The following is a 24,850-nucleotide window of genomic DNA, read 5'->3' as shown; positions in this document are numbered from 1 at the left end:
ACTGTGGGGTGTAATAAACACTGTAGCCTTTAAGCGTCACTAGTGGGGCTTAGTCATGTTCTTGTCAAGTTCTCTTCTTCTCCACCCTCTCTTCCTCGCTGTCCATCTCTCAGTCACTCTACTTCAGTGATTCTGTCGAGGACCTAAGGCGTTACTGAACTCGACACGCTGAGAAGAGAAAAAGAAGGGACGAACTGAAAACTATTTTCTTCAGAGAACACACACACACACACACACACAATCTTCTCAACTGTCCCATTACGAGACACAGACTTTGGTGTAGGACAGTGGAGGGTGGGCAAAGTGGCGCCAGGCAGCAGGTTTTCATTCACACACACTTAGAGTCCCACAGGAGCCCATTCAGCTGTCGGCAGAAGAAGAATAGAAGTGATTGACAGGCAGAACAAAATGAGGTAAAAGGTAATACTATTCAACAGAGGTGACAGGTACAGTCACTCTGTGTGCATGTGTGTGTGTGTATGAGTTTTACAGAACATGTCAATCAGCAGGAAAATGAAGCTCGAGTGACATGACCGCTAGGCATGGCACTTTATCGAGTGATGTGTGTGTGTGTGTGTGTGTGTGTGTGTGTGTGTGTGTGTGTGTGTGTGTACTAGCGCATGTAAAGGTTTATATGTGTAGATCACTTAAAACACCATTCCAGTTTTGGACGGCATGTGGAGGTGAGGAGTTGAAAAGTTCAGGTGTCCAGAGAAATAGTGCAAGAGAGACTCTTTTTATGGTGCTAAAACAGTCTCATAAGAATTTCCAACTTGTAAAACACAATGCACAAATGAACACAGAGTGTTGTATCTGTGCCTCTAATTTGTGACTTGTGAAACACAATGCAGAGCGATTTGTATCCGCAAACACAATTCATGCGTTGGATTCTTTAGATCGTCTCGTTTCATACGATACCAAATATATTCACTAGCTCGCTAGCATCGCTGTTCAAGCTGTACAAGAAGGTGAACGTTAGCACGCTCCAAAATGTAGCAAACTGTCACTGCCGCTATAACAACATAAACCAAATTGTAAATGCACTGCAACAATGATGCTGACATAAATGTAATTTATTTGACGACAAAGTCCTAATAATATCAACTTACCCGGATGAACGTCAAGTAGATTCTGCCAACCGTCTCTGAAACATTTGACAAGGCTTCTTCATAGTCTCCATGTACTTTAAGAGCAGTTGGCATCCATAAGTGTTGCATTACCGCCATCTGCTGGAGAACGCTGGGATCGTCACTTGAGACACAAATTGTTTGTGACAACAACGGCGCAGAAAAACTGTCTCAAAAGTACCCACACAAATTGAAAGAAATTTACAAATATATTTACATTGAATAATACTTAGTTCATTTACAAATGATGAAATACGAGTTACAAATTAGAAGCACGGGCACAGATACGCATTTGCGGATACAAAATCGCTCTGCATTCATTTCTGAATTGTGTTTCATAAGTCACAAATTAGAGGCACGGATACAACACAGATTTAAGGATATAAATCACTCTGCATTCATTTGTGCATTGTGTTTTACAAGTTGCAAATACTTATGAGTTTTAGCACCATACATTTTGCCCCATAACGAAACACCTTGCAACAAGTACTTTTTGTGCTTAAACCAACTAAAATGCAAAGATTCACAACATGAACGTGTCTGGTTTAGAAGATGGAAAACGCTCCTGTGGGTCGTTCATGTATGAGAGGGTAGGAATAAACGACCTATTGTCATATGGTTTGGAGGACTTGATACAAACAAATAAAAAAAACTGCAGTGTACATACCAGTGAGTGAGGATCGTAATTTTGTAACTATTGCAATACAGAGAATCTACTTTTTTAGGACAAACAAGTCTGTTAGGCTGCAACTGATTGTCGTTATTGTTTAATCTGTTTATTTTCTCAATTAATTAATTGTTGTTTACAAAATGTCACAAAAAGTAGAAGAATGCACATTACAACTTCCTAGAGCCCAAGGTGGCATCTTCAAGTTCCTTGTCCAGAACCCCAAAATATTCAGTTTATTATCATTAATGACAAAGAAAAGAAAAGATACACATATTTGCAGATTAATTTTCTGTCAATCAACTAATCAATTCATCCACTAATCGTTTAAACTCTGTAATTACATTTGAGACGGTCAAAGTACTTTTCTAGCTAAGGACTTATTTTACCTTCCTAAAAAGTAAAAACAAAAATTATTACTTTGACATTTTTTTTATTCTTCATGAACCTCCATCCCATACACATATGTCTCCTTTTATGGGAGTGTGTGACTATCTTTGTTTTTTCCTCAGAACCTTTTGAATTAGTAAATAAAGTTTTGATTTTTGTTGGTCTATTAGGGAGGACGTGTGAACATTATGTGTTTCTGAATTGTACTAGTTCATTGAAATTAGGATATCAATTCAGCAGCAAAAAAATAAAAAATTAAAGAATGTAATAATCTTGCAGCCTCTGTGTGTCCGTGGAGGGACAAAGGGAGGGAGAGAAAGATGGACACAGGGTGACAGAGAGATGAGTGGAGGCTCTTCTAAGCAGATGTGTAAACGTCATTAGAGGAGGTAATGGAGGGAGGAAGGTGGGAAGCAGAGGTATTTACCCAAAGCCTGGAGCAGAAACACAAACACAGCCCCAGTAATGACTAAGCGAGAGGGGCAGGGAAAGACAGAGAAAAAGCCATGTTTAGTAAGGATTCAGGTCTTGATTAGGCAGAAAATCAGTTGAAAAAGACAAGCAACATGAGAGAGGCAGGCCTCTGGTTTAATCCAGACGACAATATGTTTTACAATCCAAAATGTCCACATTTAGACCGGATGCCACTAAACCAGCGATGGTTGTCTTTTCAGACCTAATCCTGGCAAGTGGTTCACTAAAAGCCGAGTGCATCTGCCCTACAGCAATGCCCAAGGGCAGGAAAGACAATACTTCCAAACCAGCGGCACAATTGCTGGCTGACTTCAAAGAGATTCTCGGGGACTATGTTCCTCTCTGGTGTCTGTCCCCTGTCACAGCTAAGGTGACGCGTGTCACACTGACCGTGGTTTTGTTTATGTTGTTGGATTTTCTTCTTTTAAAGCTGTTTGGTTCCCTGTTGTTTGCCCCTCACCTCCTGACCACAAACACACGTATAAACAGTAAACCCACACATGGACTCACAAACAAACACAACTGATGAAATAATGTATGTATATTTGTGTGCACTGTGCAGACATGCACATTAAACACAAAGACACATGGCTCAAACAGACAAAAACCAACACGAAGTCCATATATACAAATGCTTGGTATTAATTAAATGCATATACAGTACATATACATATGCACACCAACTGGGCGTCTCAGTGCATCACCTTAATGAGTTCAGGATAAAATGGTACAAATATGTTCATCAGAAAATACTTTTTCCCCTTCACGGTGGATCAAAGGGAATGCAGTTGGGGCACATTGTGCGTCTGCATCTCTGCAGTGTTTATTTTATGAAAATGTCCTCTAGCTGTATTTTTAAGAGTGTGCACACATACAGAAACATACAGCTTAGTTAAAGCTTTCCACAATTGGTGTACACAACATAATGTGCACTTTCTCACACACACGCACGCACACACACACACGCACACACACACACGACTGTCAAGGGCTCAGGAAGACGGGGTCCTTTAAAGTTGTTGTCAGATGCACAGAGCCAGATGGACCCTGGCAAAACGAAAGGTCACGATAAACGTCCCCTAGACTTCTCCGCGCTCTTATTTCCCCGTCACACACTCACACACACGCTGTCTGTCACCTCCCAGACGAGGCCATGACACCTTGGACACCTCTCAGCAGGCATTGCCTCCATCTCTCTCTGACAGGTTGACATGGTACAGAGTGGTCGGACGTCGATGGCACTCTGACCAAGAAGTTTGTTCTCTTTGCTGTGACCTCAGAGATGGATGCTGGTGTCATATCTCCCTTTTCCCCCTGCTGCAGTACTCTCCTGTCTAGAAGTAGAAATAAAACACTTTCTAGCGTCTACTCTCAGCTCTTCTTTCCTTTACCTTGCAGTTGTCTATCACATTTCATCACTGTCGTGTGATCTTGGGTCTGGGTGGTGGGGTTTTCTGAGTTCTTTTACTATTTGGGGATTGCTATGACCTTCCAATGGAGATTTAAACAAATTCTATCACAGCCGCTAACAATTAATTTCATTATTGATGACAATAACACCAGGATACAGGATTCTGATGAACATATGGGCTGTTGTGAGGACTAAACTGGAAACCCTTCTGTTTAGTTTTCCTCACCTCTCTACACTCTACCTGCTGAACAAAATGCCAAAACAGTTCACACACTGTAAAAAGAAAACAAGGATGATTGCATATCCCTTTGACAAAGTTTGAGACACATCGGGGAAAAGTTATTCCTATCATTTTCGCCTGCAGTAAAGGGTCAGTCAAGCTGCTGCTGAGGTTTGAAATTAGAAGAATGGAAGCACAAAATGAGACAGTTCTACACACACACACACACACACACACACACACACACAACACAAAAATCTGGCTATTCTCCATCTGTCAGAAACAAACACCCAGCTGTGCATGGAAACAGCCCAGTCCTGCCCAAAACTCCTTAGAGAGGACAGTCATTGTGGAACTTGTGTCCACCAACTTAGACACACTGCTTCTGTCAGTGTTGTGCTCCATTTGCCCCGAAGAAGTTCCTTGTTCCCTTCACTTTGTCAGACACACATACAGATCTCTCTCTCTCACATGCTAGCAGAGAGAGGGGGAGAATAAGGGGAAATTCTCCAACACTGATTTTTGCTGTTATTCAGGACAATAGCAGGGCTCTGCCTCTACCGCTGGGTCAAGTCATGTCTTGTCAGACCCTGTATCCTCTTTCCATTGAGCATGACGGTTACAAGTACCATAGGGCCTGCACTGGGCCTGTTAAACACATTCACCCTGCAGTTAGACCTGTCTGACTTAAAGAGAACAGGCTCGTCTTTCACATCAAAAGACAGTACAACCTCACCCCACGCCTACAATTCAAACAGAGTTCACTGCGCTTAAGTAAATGGTTACAGTTGACTATAGGAAATAAGAAAAAAAGAAAAATAAGGGCTATAAATTACTATGGATGGATGAATTTCTCCTTCTTTCATGTATTTTTACTTTCTCACCAATCAGTGTACATCTAACAAAATGTCAAACCGTCTCAGGGAAGAAAAGACTATATTGTTATATCCACTGCTGTGATCAGATTTCTTACTATTGTTTCTTGCATTGCTACCCAAAGTTAATCAATACTTTAAAACATAACAGAATTGTCTCCGAAGACATAATTGACAATGTCCCATCATTTTTCTCTCACCCATAATGCCATTTGTACAGTTAGTAATCTTCATTAGAGGCTCTGTGTGACAAGCACTTGGGAGCTTAGCAGCTAAAACAACACACCCCATTAAAAAATCATCTGGAAGGGGAAAAGATTGCTCACTCAGAGGAAGTGATTTTGACAGATGATGTGCAACTGTTGGTTTAAAAGCCCACGTGTGTTGCTTTTGCAAAATCCACACCTTACACAGACTGCACTTGAGTTGATCCAACAATACGAGTATATGTTTTTACAGTGCATACATATTGAACAAAGCTGATCAGAAATGAATAAACCTATTTTAGAAATAATGTCCACCCACCACGCAGATACTTAGGGGTCTGGGCCTCAACAACTCTCACATACTTCCTGCCATGATGTCACACATTTAAACACAACCCAGCATGAGACTAGCCATGTGAATCTCTTTCTATGTATGTGTGCATGTGTGTGATGACGATCAGAGCCAGTGTAGATGAATTAGTGTGGGACCAATGTGACAAATTCCCCTCCAATGTGTGACAGACCCTTCACCGGACCACACCTCCCCCTCTACTCCCATACACTCCCATGTACATAGGCTTAACGTCGTCTGGGCGGGCCGATCTCACCGGCTCACTGTCGGCACGGCAACGAGTGCTATCCTGGCTAACATCTGCCGCACGACCCGGGGCCACTCAGAATGGGCCTTAATCCCCACACAGCCATGTTGTGGGGGAAAACATTCTTTCCTTTTAGTGAGTGCAGACAAACAGGGACAAGCTGTGTTGCTGGTAACTTGCAGGCAATCGGCCTCTTGGTAGGACAGGGAATGTTGTTGGTTGCGTTGCCCCCAATTGTGCCACGGCCCATTATGGCTGTGCAGAGGGGTGTGACTGCCAGCATCGGCAGCGAATTGCCGTCACTGGTCCAGTTGGATGGATTTGGGTTTTGAGGTTAATAAAAGGTGGTGCGAGTGGGCTGGGGGGGGGAGGGGGTTGTCAGCCAGCCTTGTTACGCTAAAACAACAGTTGCATTGATGAAAATGTGAACCACCTTACACCCTCTCCGATGTGAATTTACTGCCACATCAACTGGCAACTGGCTGTGGAACCTGGACACTGTTGCTGCCACATTTTTGGTCATCCTTCAGTGAGTTTTCAAAAAGTGTTGTTGCTGTCAACAGCAAAGGGAATGGAGAGTGAGCTTTCAGTTAGGACAGAAAATCAACATGTGGCAGTTTGGTGCCCCCTTGTGGCCACTTGCAATAGAACAGGTGCTGTAGGAGCAGAGACACTCTTATTTACACATACAGATACTTACACCAAGAATCATTCAAAGTCATAATACAACAAGTGAACAACTCCTCTCCTCCCTGAAACAAGCCGAGCTATGATCCTTCATATTACTGTGTCTGATAAAGATCTTCTTTAGCATTGGCGCACAGAGGAAATGAAGACACAGCCCCATCAATCAGTCCATCAACTGCTATGAAATATGTATTTGTCCTAATATGGAGTTTGATTCCATCAAACCCATTTCACGGACCATTTCCCTATGCAAACACCTTTGGAAGAAAGAGGGAAAGAGAGAGTGGCAGAGTGTGGTTGAGGCTCGCTCAGAGGAGGAAACACACCTCCAAGGATGGCTCGGTGTGTGTATAGTATGAGAGTTAATTGAATAGTTCTGCATCAGTGCCAGGAAGTTAGTTGGTGTGTTTGCAGAGGTCTGTGTTATTTCTGATTAAGGGCTTGGTTGTCTTTTCCCCACAGCAAAGCCAATATTGGCTAGAAACAAAGTCCTTCTCAGGTTTCCATCACAGACAGTCAGAGAGAGAGAAACTCAGAGGTAGTAGATTGGAAACATTCGTACGCCTCCAGGCCTTGTCCTAAAAGTGCCAGAGCCACACAATAACAACAGCTCAAATGGATCTGCAGGCTATTTCTGGAAGCAACCAATTCATGATATCTCATCTTAGCAAAGGGTTATTTGGAAGATGTGCTCTGCTTAGTGCAAAATGAAAATGGGGACTGGAAAAATATATCTTTCAATAGACATCGAGAATTATTAAAAAAGCTACCTACATAAATGTTGAGTGATTAGATACAACTTTGGTGATAGAGGAATTCAATAGCAAAGGCCTATCCCATATCATTCGACTATCTGGGTAAGAATTTGGTTATAGTAAGTCTGCTATGGATAATAAGTCTGTTTCCACATGACATGACTGTTTCAGATAGATTACACTTTTTTTAAGCACAATGAGTACACACAAAAACTGCATTAATAATGCTAAAGAAATTAATTCTTTACAGACAAATATTTTCTAGATTGTTACACCACTTGTATCTGAAGAAAAGGTTGCTCTGGGTTATAAGAGAATTTAACAGTGTAGAGTATTGATTATAGCTCTGCAAAAAGCTGATGAGCCCACTCTTGTATGTACTGTACCATTAACATTTGTGTTAAACAAAGTCACAAATCAAAACTCGGTTACCACATTTTTGGGTGAGAATTTGAACTGACAACCTTTCACTTACAAGCCCAGTTGTTAAAGGCAAGGCCACTGCTGCAGCAACAAGTGTTTTCGGAGAGTCTTCGCTACAAATCCATCAACACCAGCATCCAAGTGCTATGTTGAGTGACATCCAAGAATGACTATGGTTAACTACAGCCATACACTGACACCTAGTGTATTATTATGGTTACTGCAAATAACAGCAAACGACAGCACAGGGACACATAGGCTCATTTTAAAACACAGCTACTGTCTGCATTACAGTGTAGGCAACACAAAAAGGAATAAGAATAATCTGCTCCATCTGATCTAAAGCATTATCAGCTAATCAAAGACAGGAGCATGACAGTGCTAAGACATAGATATGCGACAAAGTAAACAGGGTGATGGCACAGGGATACAGAAGGTGAATGTGATGGGAGATAGCAGTGACGATGATGTAATTATCTGTTTGTGCGTTGTTTATGTATTTATGTGGGCGCGCTCGTGTGAATGCAACCTGCTATCTCACCGTGTCTGCCTGTACATTATGAGAGCTATTTGGTCTAGCAAGGCAGATAAGAGGGTGATATTGAGGTCGGTGGGTGTGCTGGCTATCTGCCTCCCAGCTGCCAACGTAACAGGGTCACTCAGGTGCACTCTGCAGGGACAAGTGGATGAGCAGAATAGAGGAGATAAAGTAGGAAAGGACAGAAAGGGTGGAGGTGAGGGAGGTGAAATGCCGAGGGAACAAAAGGAGGAGGAGATGGAGTGGACAAAGGACAGAGAGAGGGGTCAGCAGAGGAGACAGACACTGTACAGAGAGAGAGAGAGAGAGACGTACTGCTGTTCATGCTGTCATGAATTTTCACAGCTCGGAGCGTGACAGTGTACTCTGTTTGTGTGTACATGTATGTGTAAAATCCAGGCATTGCTGAGCTCCATGTGCATGCGTGTGTGTGCAGTTTAGGATTTTGTGCATTGTGAACTTTGCCCACTCCCCTCGCTTCTGTGGGGCTCCAGGTTTCGCCTGGTTGGTGGGACAAAACACCCACAATGCCGATTGTTTTCACAGCACACACACAGAGGATCAGGCCGGCATGGCAAACTGGCACCAGATATTATCATGTGTGTCGCTGCTGTTTTTGGTTTCATTCGGATTTTCTTTTTACAAAGACAAAGTATGCCTAATCCCCTCATGTCAACCTGACTGTGGAGACTGCCAGAGAAGAAAATAAACATTGGAGTCTAACTTGTCAATTAACAGTTAACAGCAGCAACAGGCTCTTTCAAATGTGCGCTTATGTAAAGCCAGAACTGTCACAAGCCGTTTTAATAAAAACTTTAGGGGATTTTAAGTGATTTTTACGTTCGTGGCTGCACCTGATGCAGAGCGCACTGAAAGGCAAATTAATATTTCCAAGATAAGAAATATTCTGACAGAGCAAGCCTTGCCCTAAATCAGCGGATACAATCCCAGATATAAAGCTCCGTTTGGGCTATCAAAGATATGGAATGGTCCTAAATTCATGGAAGGCTGGAACCACATACATCAATACAGCTATATGTGAGTCATTCATTGTTCATTTTCCTCAGCTAGGATTGAATACGTTTAGAAATTTGTGCCACAGTGATACTTAATAACCAAACATTACTAAACAATAACCTAGATACATTTCATGATATGAGTACTATATTGAAACCGGGATTTGAACCACCGAAGGACCCACTCTGCTGTCTGTCTTGTCATGTCATGGCAGCTATAGAGAGAAGTACTAAGAGAGTGATCAGCACTGGTCCTGCACATCATAAGAATAAATGTAATGCAATCAAATGGCTTTGACAAAAGATTAACCTCACGGTCACATTGTTCTTTTAATCTTCCCTCACTCGTTGATGTTTCTATTACGGATATCTCACTTCTGACAGGTGGCATTGAAAAACTTTTACTCCTCTAAACCGAGCTTTCCCACATTTAGTTTGCAATTTAATTCCACCATTTAAATCTAAAGTTTTCCATAACTTTGAACTTGAGACTAAACATTTCCCAATGGCACAGTGAAATACATGAAGCAATCAATACATAAACTGAATATTTTGTTTTGTTTGAGTTTTACAATAGCACTCTTTGGTTTGTCCAAACTTTTCATGTAGATAATCTTACAGCAAGCTGTAAACACAACATTGTCAAATATTGACTCTTCTTTTAGTTCTGCATTGGTGTCATCGACTCCTGAGAGAAATATCTGGCTCCTTAGATGCTAAATGCTCCGCTATGTCCACCAGCTAGTTGCTTACTTTGCTACCTGCCCAGCATCAAAGGGCAGAGAGTCATACTGTGGGTTTATCAGAGTTTTTCCCCCCCGAAAACGAAGGTTGACGTTAAAACGCTCAATAGAGCTGATGGGGAACTGCAGAGATAATTCTGTGGGCTGGTCACTATAGGAGCAACACTGTCATTTCATATTAATATCAGAATATTGATTAGTGGAACATTAAAAAACATTTAATCCAATTACTATATTAGGATTTTGTTGGCATGGTAGCCTTGATTGTGTAACTTAGTTGCATGAAGAAAAAGGCTGACATACATGCAAAACACAGGTTACTTAGATTACCACTTAGCTAAATGCCAGATATGAACAACAATTGTTAAGAGGATACCAATCTCCCCACACCTCTCTGGGCTGTGGATGAAAGGTTTCACTCACTCATTGCAGCTCAGTTAAACAAAAATCTAGATAATCAAAAAGAAGTATATAAAGCCTATTTCAAGGCTCTTCAAATCAATGAAATATACCCAGAGTGTGATCACACATCACTTTGCCAGCCCACAGACAGCTGTGAGCACATGTTTGTCCCATACTGACACCCATGACAAACATGCCACACAGAGGGGTAAAATGTAACTGGAGATGAGAGGAATACTGCCAGGCTATGGCAGCTGCTTCAAACATCTCTAAATTACGCTTTCACACAGAGCCTTTTGAGAAGGGAAGGGTCTGTGTCAGCCCCTGTCACTAGCAGGTGGACACCCAAACATTAGGGCCAGAATGGGGCTTTGGATGGAGAATTGGATGTGGCCCTGGTTTATTTTGTGCCATTAGTTTGAGAGAGAGAGTACAGCAGGATATTGGGGGGGGGGGGGAAATTATGAAATAAGAATGTTACCTTTCACATGGCAGAGGCAGAGTGGCAAATAATAGATCTAAACATGGCACTCTATGTGTTATCACAGCAGCATTGTCATTGAAAACCATATTCAACATCTTATAACTTAAGGTTTAAAAACATTTACTATTTAACTGTGTTCCATCAAACTGCAATCTTTAAAACTTTTTGCAGTGAAAACAATTTAAAATATCCCTATTTCTAATGAGCAAGGCAGTAAAATCGCAGCAGAGGAGGAATCTCTCTCCCTGGATCGACAGACATGCAACAGATGTCATGCACAGAATAGAAAAATTACAGCAGTCAATCAAGATCACAAAATCATAGATTTTAAAAATTAGGGCTGCACAATTAATCACAATTTTATCGAAATCGCAATATGGACTAGTGCAATATCCAAATAGCAGAGGGGCACAATATTTGTTAAAGGCAAAATATGTGTCAAACCATTCTGAATGAAGTATTGTGGTGCTGCAGAGATGTCCCAGCCTACAAATCCTATCCTACAGACTAATGAAAAAAATCTTTGTTTGGTACAGATTCTCGCAAAAATCACACTATAATCATTTTAATTTTGATAATTTTCAATGAAAATGAGAATAGTGATACAAAAATGATCATTCCCTCCAATATGGTGAATCATATCATAGAATCATAGAAGAATCAGTATTAACCGCAATATCATTTGACACAGTGCCTTAACCCTACAGCCAGCCAGCCAAGCCCACAGTAAGACCACAGTCTGATGCCAGCCAGGTGAAATACATCCCCACTGCTTTCTGTTCAAATCATGTAATAAGCTTGTAATGAGGATATGAAATATTGATAACTATACTCACCTAACACTGGGCCTCTATAGGGGTCATCTCAACTCAAAACAAGATAGTAAAGAAAGAAATACTTTACACCTTTCTTGCTGAAGAAACAAAGATGAGGAGACTGCTTTGAAAACAACAGATCAATATCTCAAAACGTGTGATGAAACAATAAAGAGCTATTGGAAGTATTTCACTTAGGGCTATTATAAAATGTTTTGTTAAGTCATCCTTTATGCTTCTGGGAAACTGAAGACCCAATGACTTATTTACTTTTAAACCACTTTGAGAGCAAAACATAAACAGTTCAAACAAGAAGCATTTTAAGTGAAATCCAGACAGGCATCGTATGTTTGACTGCTACAAATCAACCCCACAATAGCTGACATTCTCACACAGATAGAGGAAGAGTGGGAGGACAGACAGGAAGAGATGAGATAGGTTAACGTTACTCACGTTATCAATAACTTACCTTGGTTTTTTCAGTGACGAAAACGGCAAAGATCTTCGTGCTGCCCCCCCCCCTTTTTTACTTAATGTCAACTTCAACATAAAACGTGCACTGCAAACATACAGTTTGTAATTTTCGTTTGATTAAAGACGACACGTGAACGACAGACACTATTTGCTCCAGGTAGTTAGCTTTATCCAAACTTAACAACCTGCTTTGCACTGAAAACGTTTACATTTAAACAGGTTAATTTCATCTTGATAACTTAGCTATGTTAACGCCGTTACTCGCTGTTCGGTCAGTTAACTTACACATGTTGGTCTTCTGTGTATCTTACCGTATCCTAACAAGTGGCTAAGCTACAGTAACAAACTAACAGTACTCTCGATGCTAGCTAGCTGGCTCTAGCTGCGGCTGGATACAGGTCGCTAAGCAACAACAAGCTGTGGCTATGCTTAGCTAGCTAACCAGCTAACGTTAGCTTATTATAGCGTAGCGGTCCTGTAGCAGCCTGCAGTGCAACCGGCTAGCTCATTAGATAGCGATATAGTGTAGAAGCCTGTTTAAACATCCTATGTAATAGTACTATTACCGATAGCCACGTTTTATTTAACTGTCAACGGGATAACTTGTTCTTTTTGAATACTTCTTTAAGGACTACATTAATTTAAAAAACTACAATAACCGGATATTCAATCTGCCGTCAAAGGGTTACAAGTGTCGTGATCAACGGAGGAGTTAAATAGGAGTGCCCTCCGGGTTGAGCGAGAGAAGTGGGAGAGAGAGAGCAGTCAAAGCCGTCGTTCGAATATGGTGAGTAAAGCCAACGAATATATCGAGTATTCTTTTTTAATCATGCATGTATAACGCAGACAAAACCGCAGTTATTACAATTCATCCAATGAGAAATTCACAAAGTTGTGCAAAGTTCGTTAGAATTTTAACGATAGCTACTTGTCGTCTGGCTCGCGGCTTGACGTGTAACCAACTCCCTTATGACTCATAAGGTTGTTGTATTAAAAAAATCTAGTCAGTTCTCGTGTCATATTCATGTAACGCTTTGGTAATGTAATACTGGGGATTTAATCAATGCTGTTGGATGAATGGTAAAGATGGCGGTGAACTTGGTAACCTAAGTATATCCTGATTTTGTTATGCAACAGTGAGTCCTGTATGGAAAGCACAGTCTATTTTTGATGTGACCGCCTCTGCTTTAGTAAATCCTGTTGACAAAAATAGACACCCAGGCACCCACGTGCGCTGGACAGTTAAACTGTCATACCTGTCCTCTCAGTGAAATCAATGCTACTAGTACTAACATCACTGTTATTTGCCGTGTCTCTTGCAGTCTGAGCCTATTAGAGTTCTGGTGACCGGCGCTGCTGGACAGATTGCCTATTCCCTGTTGTTCAGCATTGCCAAGGGAGATGTCTTTGGCAAAGATCAGGTAAAGAAGGGCTTTGTCTTTCTCCCCTAACACACTCAATTCCCTTATTTCATTAGGCAGTGTAAGGGCAGTATCAAAAGACACACACAGGACACGTAACAGCTGTGAATAGCACAGGTATTCCTGATCATATCTGGGCGTGACATTGAACAGATGTTGCCCCTGTGTGAAGTGATCAGATTGCACTTGCTCATCCATGAGCCCTGGGACGAGCAAGGATCGTCCTTGAAGTCAATGAAATGGATCTCATACCAAGGCTCTTAGGCCAATTTTGAAACCACGTGATCCATTTGGCACATGCCACTGTAAGTGAGCCACATGGCTTAGGCCTTCACACTCTGTTCCAGAGACAACTAAGTCTCCCCCCCCCCACTGACATGTCATTATCAGGGGAATTGGGATTTTTTTCAGCATGTTTTTATTAATTTCATACCATTCATCCCACTGCCTACTTCCTTCCCTCCTCCTTCTGTCAGCCAGTCATCTTGCTCCTTTTGGACATTACGCCCATGTTGCCAGTCCTGGATGGTGTTGTCATGGAGCTGCAGGACTGTGCCCTCCCACTTCTGAGAGGTAGGAATTTAAGGGTGGGACACTCACGTAAAATAACATTACAGTATATATATCTTATACGGTATTGATACACTGGCATCAGATATCACAGTTTTCCTTAAACACGTAGACTATGAATTTTACTTTAAAATCTGCTGTTTTTGTTTGTAACATTTAGAGTTATTATTATATTATAGTGTATATATTATAGTGCCGTTTTAGGGTTTATACAAATAAAAAGGTATCGTAGATGATTATCTTGTTTTTTGATAATCTCATTTTTGTGCACAGAGTAACACAACACTCTTACTAATAATAGTAATAATAATATGAGTATTCCTATGATTCCGACCCCCAGTAACTGTAGCTCTGGCCAAGAATGTGCCATCATCATGCTGGCATGTTTTGTAAAGAATAAAGGCCTCTGCATAGATTTCAGCTTTCTGGAGCCTCTAAATTTCATCAGGGCAGCAGTAGCTACAAGGCGATGCTGGGGTAAAGATGTGATGGACAGTTTAATATGAAGTGCTTTACATTTGTAAAAGCATTAAACTTCTGCATGGTTGGCCCCAGAGAAGAATAAATATGTACCTTCACTTTGAATGGAAGGAGCCAGGGCTGAATTCGTTAAGCATCTCAAAATCACTCCTTTTCTACCCAAACTCTTATGTATTTATTTATTTGTTTGTTTTCTTTATTTGAAGTCCTATTAAATGTGACCATATCTTGTCTACTTCAATAATTAGGCAATGCTTAGCCACTGATGGTGGTCAACTCATGATCTCCAGGTAGCTGAGCATCCTATCACACCCAGGCCACATCAAGGACTGTTGATAAATACGGGCACTGCTGGTTTCCGTTAGGACTTTTGGTGTCATCACTCTAACCGATGTCATCAGTCGTGAGGCGCCATTATGTGCCATCTCCATTGTGACCTGGAATTTTTCCTTTGAATTGGTGCTGTCCTTTGCTTTGTTTGGACAGGGGCTGTGAGAGGCCCCTGTATTAACCAACTGTGCTGCAAAGACAACGCTTCATACACTGAGATGGGCTCAGCCATATTGTACAATACTCACACATGGGATATCTCCAAAGTACATTTCTCAAAATTGTATGCCTGTATGATTTAGAAAGGATGAAAAACATTTGAAAAAAGGACCACGTGTACATACAAGACTTTTGCTGTAGTGTATTGTTAACTTCAGGAATTCCAACTAAGAACCTGTTTCTGTACTACAGTTGAGACGGACCAAGCTCACATCCACACTACTACGTTTAAAAAAATAAATAAAAATGTAACAACATTGAAACAACACTATCTCCGTCCAAGAGACAGCACTAATATGAGCTCACCAGTTACACAAAGGATCGTTACAAACATGCATGGCATACTTAGTTCCAGTCATGTGGGAATCTGCCCAAAAATGTATTTGATGGCTTGGCGTTGTTCATTATCAATGTTATTTTTGTGCCTTGATTTTTTTGTACATTTTGATATTTGCAATTTTATTTTCAGCTGAAAAATAAACACTGAAGAACAAAAATGTTGTCAGTTTAGGGGAACGTTTGTAAAATCATTGACTTACAGACAAAACTCTGACACCTTGTGCATTTAGTCATCACAAATGACATTTGTTTTTGGCAAGGAGTAAATGGTGACTTATGAATCTGTTGAGGTGTGGCAGAGCAGTTTTAGATGCAAAATGTCATGAAACTATATAAAGTAGACATTAAAGTAACATTCAACCATTACCAGTAATGATTTCACTTTCTCTTTCCATAGATATTGTCCCCACAGACAAGGAGGAGGTAGCCTTCAAGGACCTGGACGCAGCCATCTTGGTGGGCTCCATGCCCAGGAAGGAAGGCATGGAGAGGAAGGACCTGCTCAAAGCCAACGTGGCCATCTTCAAGAGTCAGGGCGCCGCCCTGGAGAAGTACGCCAAGAAAACCGTCAAGGTACTGACACACAACTTCGTTTGTAGAGCCCTCATGTTGGCATTTTTAAGTTTATTTTCTAATGCTCAACCATATTTCTTTTTGCCCTTTATGATATTAAGCATATTACAAGTTTGCTTGTAAAGTACATCCACTCTGGTAAAAGTAAGATATATAAAACCTACAGCTACTTTTAAAACGAGCAAATCTATAGGACTATCAGTGAGCTGTAACAATAATGAGTTTACGTTGGTTGAGTTAGATCAGATGAGTCACTCAGGTTGTATTTTAAAGTGCGTGTGTGTGTGTGTGTGTGTGTTTTTTCAGGTGCTGGTTGTGGGAAATCCTGCCAACACCAACTGTCTGATTGCAGCCAAGTCTGCTCCCTCCATCCCCAAAGAGAATTTCTCCTGCCTCACTCGTCTGGACCACAACAGGGCTCGCTCTCAGGTGCGTTCCCTCACGCTCCCGTTTGTACTTGCAGTTCTATTCACTCTTTTCTTTACAATTTGGACTCAGACTTTTAGCTGCCACGTTGTCAGTTCTTTGTCTGAGCTGATTGCGAAACCCGATTTTGCTCTCTGTTCCTGTAGGTGGCAATGCGCTGTGGCGTTCCTGCCACCCATGTGAAAAATGTGATCATCTGGGGCAACCACTCGTCCACCCAGTACCCAGACGTGCATCACTGCTTGGTCAACATGTCTGGTAGCGAGCTCGCCTGCTTTGAGGCAGTCAAGGATGATGCCTGGCTTAAAGGAGATTTCATCGCTGTGAGCTAAAGAAGATTTACTGTAATCTATAGGACTGTGAGATACATTTTGCATTTCTACACGGTTCCTGTGTCAGCCACTCAAAAAGTGCACAATTTGCAAAAATAGGAAGGAAAATTACAAATGACAATGTTTCAGTAACACAGACTGAGGTTTAGTTTTTTTATTCCAGAGATAACAACTGCAGACATCTCCGCTTTTATCTCAAAACCTTGACAAATGAAACCAAACCTAGCAGCACAACTCATTAACACAAGCTAGCCCTATATGCTCAGTTCATCTGCTCACATTCCCATTGACTGCAACTACATTTTCATGTAATGGTCCATGTTCTTGTATTGCAGACAGTGCAGCAGAGAGGCGCTGCAGTCATCAAGGCCAGGAAGCTGTCCAGTGCCATGTCTGCAGCCAAGGCCATCTGTGACCACATGAGAGACATCTGGTCAGGCACCCCCGAGGTAAACAGCATATTTATTTGTGCTGTAGTTATGATGTTGGGATGTTTGTCTGTTGCCACATTCTGTCAAGGAACCATGGGTATGCATGGCTTCATAAATCTGACAAAAAGAGCCTACATGCATACAGTATTTCTGTGTTTTTGAGCTCACACAACAGTTTTAGTCATGAACATATACACAAACTTTTAGGATTTTGTTGCTAACAAGTGAGATAGTTAATATTTCTGACAGGTTACTTATGGCTCTGTGAAATTTTAGTGTTAACTTTTGTATTATTGAATACTCATTTTGATAATGGTGATGACGAAATATGCAGTTTTAACCAGTTTCTCCTCTTTTTTTTAGGGTGAGTTCATCTCCATGGGTGTTTACTCCTCTGCCAACTCCTATGGAGTCCCAGAAGACCTCATCTACTCATTCCCTGTCCAGATTAAGGTGAGACTGATCTGACCTTGTGTTCACTCCTTTGTCAGCCTAAAGTATTGAATTCAGCTAATAGCTAGCAATCAACTACATTGTGTCTGTCCTTAAAATGCGAAACAGTGTGAACATATGCCATTGAAGCATATGTTCCAAAATACAAAATTTACTAAGGTTTGCTGTTTCCTCAGGACAAGAACTGGAAGATTGTGGAGGGCCTGGCCATCAACGACTTTTCCCAAATGAAGATGGATGCCACAGCAGCAGAGCTGATGGAGGAGAGAGACACAGCTGTGGCTTTCCTAGGAGTATGACTAGTCCCTGCAAGGCCACCCAACCAACACTTAGACAGCCCCAAAACTCCAGACGCACGCCTGTGACGAAGCACTCCACCAACCTCTGTATTACTGTGTGTGTGTGTGTGTGTGTGTGTGTGTGTGTGTGTGTGTGTGTGTGTGTGTGTGTGTGTGTGTCTGACCTTACACAAACACAGAGTGAGTAAGTGTTTATGAGTGTAAAGTTGGATTTCAACTTGTGCGTTGGGAGGCTACGGTGTAGAAACTAATCCTATGCACATAGCCACCGTAGCTTTAGCTACGCTAAGGTGCGCCTTTTAAAAAAATGTACAGCAGCTATGGAGATTCCAAATGTAGACAGTGATTGGCTAGCCTGGGTTTCCTTCAAAAAGTTTTGATACCGGTGCAGACATATTCTGTTTACTTTGGCAATACATGAAGTCTCCTTTTCAGTAGACACCAAAGACACCTACAGAAGGGGCACTTTACACTATGATGCACAAGTATAATTCCACCTTAAGTGTACAGTATATACTGAAAGTCCACCAAATTTGTTACCAGCTATTTTTTTCTCTGGGTTTAAGTAAAACATGGATGGTTGTTACATAAAATCAATGATGCACTAAGTCCTTGAATACTGGAATGGATAACGGTTAAGCTAAACAATAAAAAACCTGTAGTAAGTACAGTGTAGTTGTGTTTTTTGATGGTTTTACATTTGTTTTCCAAGTGTTTTTGTTTTGCAGGCACACAAATAGGTACAATGGGCCTCATTCACCAATATATTCCTAAGTTTTTTCTTAAATTTGTTCTTAAGAACGTTTGGTGAATGAGGCCAAGTGTAGTTAAGTTGTGATACTTCTATCTTTATGTGGCACAGAGGCTGAGTGGTTAGCACTGTCACCTCATAGCAAGTAGGTCCAGGCTCCAGGTCCAAGTTTTCGGCCTGCTGGGCAATTCCTGTGTGTGTGTTTTCCCACATTTCAACGTCCTGCATGTTCGGTGAATTGGTGACTAAATTTGCCGTTGTTGTGAATGTTTTTCTGTATCAGCCCTGTGATAGAGAAATAGATCATACTTTATTGACTGACAACCTCACAAACCTGATAGATAGGTGGATGGTCAGACAGATGTCCAGTTTTTCTTAATGTTTGGACCAGGATGTACTATGCAGGCTGGAAGGGGTGGAGTTTTTTTTATAACCGTTACATTGTATACCACAGTCTGTAATGAGTATAGAAAATAATGTCAAGTTGTTTAGTTGATGCTTATGACACTGAACTACATGGTAATGAGAAGTAACGTAGTACTGTCATTTACTAGCAGGAAGTATTTCAGACATAATTCTGGAAAAAATATTTTCAATAACCAAAGATTTTGATTACATAGCATTATATCTAACAGAAATAGTGTGACCTGTATTGTCAAGACCTGGTAAAAGTTATTTGCAGACCGTTAATACTAGTAGAATACTATGCATCAGAAGCTGAAGTACAGCGCAATGTCACAGTTTGACCAGGCAGGGGCAGTATTACCCAGCAGCACAAGGGTCCATTATGTAACATTTGTAATTAGTTAAATTCAAGATGTCATTGCTGATTAAATAGGTCAATCATTAAAAGGGACAAATCTACCAAAAAACAATCACTATTCCAACATTAATGGGGTAAATCTACTAGAATGTTGAATGATACGCAGTCAGTGTGAACTATTTATTTTATTGCAATATTTAAAAGGCACGACATATTCAAGAGAAATAGACACAACAAACGAGAAAAGGAAATTACATAACCGAGATAAAAATAAATAAATAAGAAAAACACAAGTGGTCACTCAGTAAACAGGGTACATAGATATTCACACAGATATAGGGCTTTTCGAATGTTACAACATTTTTCATATATATTTTGTACCATATTATTATTTTGTTTAAATTTGCAGCAAATATAGGAGTATTTTTGAAAAAACGTATATAATATTGTTTGCCAAAATAATGACATTATTTTTCCAAAACTGCTTCTTCTTCCTCCAACTCCAAATTTTATATTTTCGTATGTTAGACTCTACTTGATCACTATCAGTCATCCAACATTGATAAGCATCGTAAAAACACTTAATCTACGAACGAAGATGTTCCATGGTTTCAATGTCTGACTAAAGAAAGTACAAACATTCAAATCCAAGTTAAACCTTTGACGCAAGAAGTCATTACACGGGTACATCAGGTACATTTTGTTATTTTAATACATCCGTTATACATTTCTAGCATTCTTTAACCCGGAATTGTCAGAAACCATATCTCACGTTGCAGAAATATATTGGTTGTCAAATCTGCGTCACGGGAATACAGCTTTTTCATTGGCTGCCATCTTCCTGCAACGTTCCCATTCGCCCCTTCCTGGAATGGCACTGTTGTGTAAAATATCATCAAACTAACTACCTTTTTAAAAAGTTTTTCTTAACCCTTTTCAGCGATGTCGAAAGGAAACAGAATCCCGGGGTATTAAGGCGAATACAATTTAAAAGCAAAGAAACAGAACATATATTATACCCCGCTGTCTCCTCTGCGGGATTGCTGTGGTCCTTCAGACCCGCAGGACCAGGCCGACCCCATCGACTTTTCTTCCGCCAGTATCCTACTATCACACAGTAAGAAATTATTTTAAATCTAATAACAGTTTATCCCTTCGCCTCTTGACATTATCAAGGTATTCCCAAAGCGAGTGGTGTTCATCGTATCTTCAAGTTAGCTATTAGCCCACCGGCTAACGGGTCTTTTTGTTTTTAATCGAAAACGGTCTTTTTTCCCCTGTGTGGTGTTCATCGCACCGTCGTAGACATGAGTTTTCTTTATGTATATGAATGGTGCGCACACTGAATGCAGCATTAACTGTCTTGTTTCTTGAGCACAACCCGTCCACCCATCCTTCATTTCCGCAGCCTAGCCTCTGGAGTTCCCCGTCAGGCAGTTTCATGCGGATGGAGTCACTCGTGTGTGCATCTCACCGCTAAATCATTTACGTTTATTGGCAGTGTAAAAAGAAGCCGACTCTGTGGCAATACGCTGATCCAAATGAAAGCAGGGGGCGAGGCGAAAAGAAAAACATAACGAGAGGTTGGGAGTCACAGACATGAATTGTGACGTGGGCAACAGTATTGGGGCTGGAAAATGAGAGGCAGGCACCGCAAGCAATAAAAGATCCTCCTAGACCCGATACAGCTTCATGTTCAGGGTCGGCATCTGGCTGCTGTCCATGGAGATAAGTGGCACTGTCCTTGTGCTTGTTTTTATTTAAGTACGCGAGGTGGACAGGACGTCTCATCCTCCAGAGCTTCAGTGGTGAATTGACTGTCCAGGCTGTACACCTCTGAGTAAATGAACAGTTGGCTTTTGGGATAGGCCTACCTCAAGGAAACTTTTTTTTTTTACGGAATGTACCTTTCAATGACACTTCGGCTTTCACTTTGAATCCTCTCTGGAATATTTAACTTGAAGCTCAGTTTAGGATTAACCATATTATTTAACTGTATGTATTGCTGAACTAGTCGCTATAACGTTACTTGGCATCTAAAAAAATGGCACTTTATGTAGAAGGTAAGTAGTGTTGTGGAGGGTGTATTCAACTCTTAACCTTAGATGTACAAGTAGCCTAGATACATTACCTAGCCTACGTCTAAGTGGATTTAAAGGACCATACCTGTGTTTTTTTTCTAATCTGTTTTTTCTTACTTCCAGGTGTTTTTAAAAATGTATTCTTACTGCCTTCCTTACAAGCACTGATGTCTATTCATTTCAGTAGCCTACAGCAGAGACAGTTTGCCTCACATACCAACTGATCCATCATATGTGACTAATCACGGCATACCATACAGTTTCATTTCTGTCAAAGTTTAAAACACTGACTGATTCCTTCACTTAAAGGATTAAAGCTTGACTATCTGAAAAGTTATTGAATGCACATTATAGTTTTCCTTACATTAGCCTTTGTATTACTACCAGACTATTTTGCCAACTACATACTGTATCTCTTGAATGCATTGGAGACGGGTCGTAAACTCTAAACACTTAAATGATGATGTACAGGATGGGAAATCTGTACATGAACACACCATGCAGAACCTGACAAATTCAATACAAATATTTGTATGGACCTTTTTTAAAGAAGTGAATTCTGGTTCTCCTTTTTTCGCACTGGATTTATTTCACTACTTCAGGCTTATATTTCATCAGCTACCCTTTTGCTTTTTTGTGTCTGTACTTTTTCTGTTGTCTAATAAGCAACCAGCCTGCCAGTAATTTACACATTACTGCCATTAAAAAAGCATTCAGCCCTCAAGAAAAATTCTAATGTGTCAATGAGAGTGGATTTTGGGGCACAGTTGCAGGTTATTTTACTAAATTCTGAAACATCCACTATTGCTTTTAAGTATTTAGAAGAGAACCAGACCTCCAAATGTTAGTTGTCAAGTTGACTAACTACCTAAAGATGCGATAAATCGATTTACTCAATCAATCAATCAACTGTAATTTTGATTATCAGTAAATCATTTAAACGGACAATGAGGTAAAAACTGCAAATGTGATGGATACAGCTTTCACACCCTAGGCATTTGTCATTATTTCACATGTATAGACTAAAAAAACAATTAATTGACTAGTTAAAGTAGTTAATCCATTAAAACAATAAAGTAATGGATATAGATTCTAAAATGCCGTCATGAATCTATTGACTAGGGGTGTGCAAAACACCTCTTTCCTCTACCAATTCAAAATCGATTCATAGAGTATATATATGACATACCGTACTGTATGTTTGTTTGATAATTTCATCCAGCATCATCCAGTATGTCTTATTTATTACTCTTTAAGGTCTGCCACACAGAAGCCTCTTGGCTTTGCCACCACACACCTGCATGTTGTAGGCTAACTATATATATTGTATGTCTACTGCAATCACATGGGAAAAGTAACTACATTTACATACTGTAAATCGTTTTTTTAATCGAGAATCGTTTTTGAATCAAATCGATATTGAATCGAATCGTGACATTTTCTGAATCGTGCACCCCTACTATTGACTATTGATAATCTAGATACCACAGTCACAGAAGTTAGTCAGCACCTGGTTTATTTCTGCCCTTGATGACAAACACTGGCATGGTGCAAATCCCTTTTGCAAATGTTGCCAATCCGTGGTGACAGAGATATGTCTTGTCTTGCCACATTTTACCAGAAATACTCAAATACTTTTACTTTTTATATAAAGCCAATAGATGGTCCTTAAGCTACTAATAAATAGTGGTATGTAACATACTACTATTTATTAGTATCTTAAGGACATACCGTATGTTTGTTTGATAATTTCATCCAGCATCATCCAGTATGTCTTATTTATTACTCTTTAAGGTCCGCCACACAGAAGCCTCTTGGCTTTGCCACCACACACCTGCATTTTGTAGGGTAACTGTATTATAATATTTGCTTTGTTTTTGTTTAGTTTTTTTACTTTAAGTTAGTATTTTTTGAGAATCTGAAAACAGTTTAGGCTTACACCTACAGGCTTAGGTCTAATCTAAACAATAATCTCACACACCACAGAAATCAGAACAGACTCAACAGGTTCATTTCGTCACATTTCTTTTATCTCACCCAACCTGCAATTACACTATTTACATTTTGTCGAAGCTGTCTAATTGGTCAGTGTTTACCAGTCGTGTTGGACAGCTGTGGTGACTACAGAGCTGTTGAGGTCTTTTGCTTGCTTTTGATTTTTACCATAGCCTGTTTGAACTGGAGTTTAGAGGCCAATACTAGATTTCTTTTCTGTTAATGGACTAGTTGATTAATCTTTGTAGCTCCAGATTAAGTTTTCTGTACTTTTTCTGTATTACGGTTTAGGACTTCTATTTTTCCAGCTTCTGTGATCCAAATTAGTTTGATTTTTAATATGTATAAGAATATCAGTAGAACTTCAGTAATCCAAATATACAAAAAAATCCAAAATAGTTCAGTGTCAGACAAGGTTAAAACAGATAGTTTGAGTTAATGGAATGAGTAAAGAATACTTTTGAGGATCTAGAATATGTACAAATGCAAGTATGTTGCAGCAGTGTTAAACCTTGCCCCACATCTTCCACTATCTTGCCTGTTCAGGTCTGAGTAAAGGAGTGGCCAAAGGAGGGATGGCTCAGTTCCAGGAAATGATGCGGCAGCAGCTGGAGAGCTCCATGCACACGGAGCTGGAGAAACTGTTGGACACCACCACAGGCGCAGAGAGAGAGGTACACTAACACACCCTTTCTCTCCGACCATCTGGTTGTGATTTAGAGGGTGATTGGGTCATGCAGAAACGCTGGAAAAACACAAAAGTGACACATACTGAAGAACTGTGTCAATGAGGGTCCCACCTACATGACGCGCACACATACATAAAATATACGTCATAAATTTGCAGTAGGCGAGGTTTTTAAGCCTAAATCATAATATAATGCGTCTTTAGAGACTTCCAGCCCAACTGGACACAAAATGAATTCTGGTGTTGGGAGAAGAAGAAGACTGAAATCATAACTGTCTATGAAATAGCAGCAAGAAAGCTAGACTGAGCATATTTCATCTGTTTTCATTGATTTTCATTTTATATAAAGCAATCACCAACCTTCAGACAAAGATGTCACAATACATTGCTGAA

General features: G+C 40.5%; 3 protein-coding genes across 7 annotated transcripts in view; 2 read left to right on the top strand and 1 right to left on the bottom strand.

The window, feature by feature from the left end:
• The window catches only part of wdpcp (WD repeat containing planar cell polarity effector), a 79,859-nt gene extending 66,756 nt beyond the window's left edge, over positions 1-13,103 (bottom strand). For 2 of the 4 annotated variants that reach the window (XR_013503356.1, XR_013503355.1), the window contains exon 1: positions 12,302-13,103. The gene's annotated coding sequence lies outside the window, so the exon portion shown is untranslated. The remainder of the gene's footprint in view (positions 1-12,301) is intronic. The other 2 variants (XM_078273295.1, XM_078273294.1) reach the window with 2 other exon arrangements.
• mdh1ab (malate dehydrogenase 1Ab, NAD (soluble)) lies at positions 12,985-18,847 on the top strand. Its single transcript, XM_078273296.1, has 9 exons — positions 12,985-13,093; positions 13,629-13,727; positions 14,204-14,300; positions 16,063-16,238; positions 16,545-16,667; positions 16,811-16,987; positions 17,332-17,445; positions 17,791-17,880; positions 18,057-18,847. The coding sequence occupies exons 1-9, from the start codon at positions 13,091-13,093 to the stop codon at positions 18,177-18,179; spliced, it is 1,002 nt and encodes a 333-aa protein (XP_078129422.1). The 5' UTR covers positions 12,985-13,090; the 3' UTR covers positions 18,180-18,847.
• Positions 18,848-20,530: 1,683 nt separating this feature from the next.
• Positions 20,531-24,850, top strand: part of ugp2b (UDP-glucose pyrophosphorylase 2b) — a 37,827-nt gene continuing 33,507 nt past the window's right edge. The window contains exons 1-2 of one of the 2 annotated variants that reach the window (XM_078272545.1): positions 20,531-20,810; positions 24,316-24,443. In XM_078272545.1, coding sequence (XP_078128671.1) covers positions 24,345-24,443 — 99 coding nt within the window. In that variant the 5' untranslated portion in view covers positions 20,531-20,810; positions 24,316-24,344. Of the gene's footprint in view, positions 20,811-21,243; positions 21,757-24,315; positions 24,444-24,850 lie in introns of those variants that run through there. The other variant, XM_078272543.1, reaches the window with a different exon arrangement.

The sequence above is a fragment of the Sander vitreus genome, chromosome 17 (assembly GCF_031162955.1).
Source record: "Sander vitreus isolate 19-12246 chromosome 17, sanVit1, whole genome shotgun sequence".
Lineage (NCBI taxonomy): Eukaryota > Metazoa > Chordata > Actinopteri > Perciformes > Percidae > Sander > Sander vitreus.
This window is presented reverse-complemented; position numbering and strand designations above follow the sequence as displayed.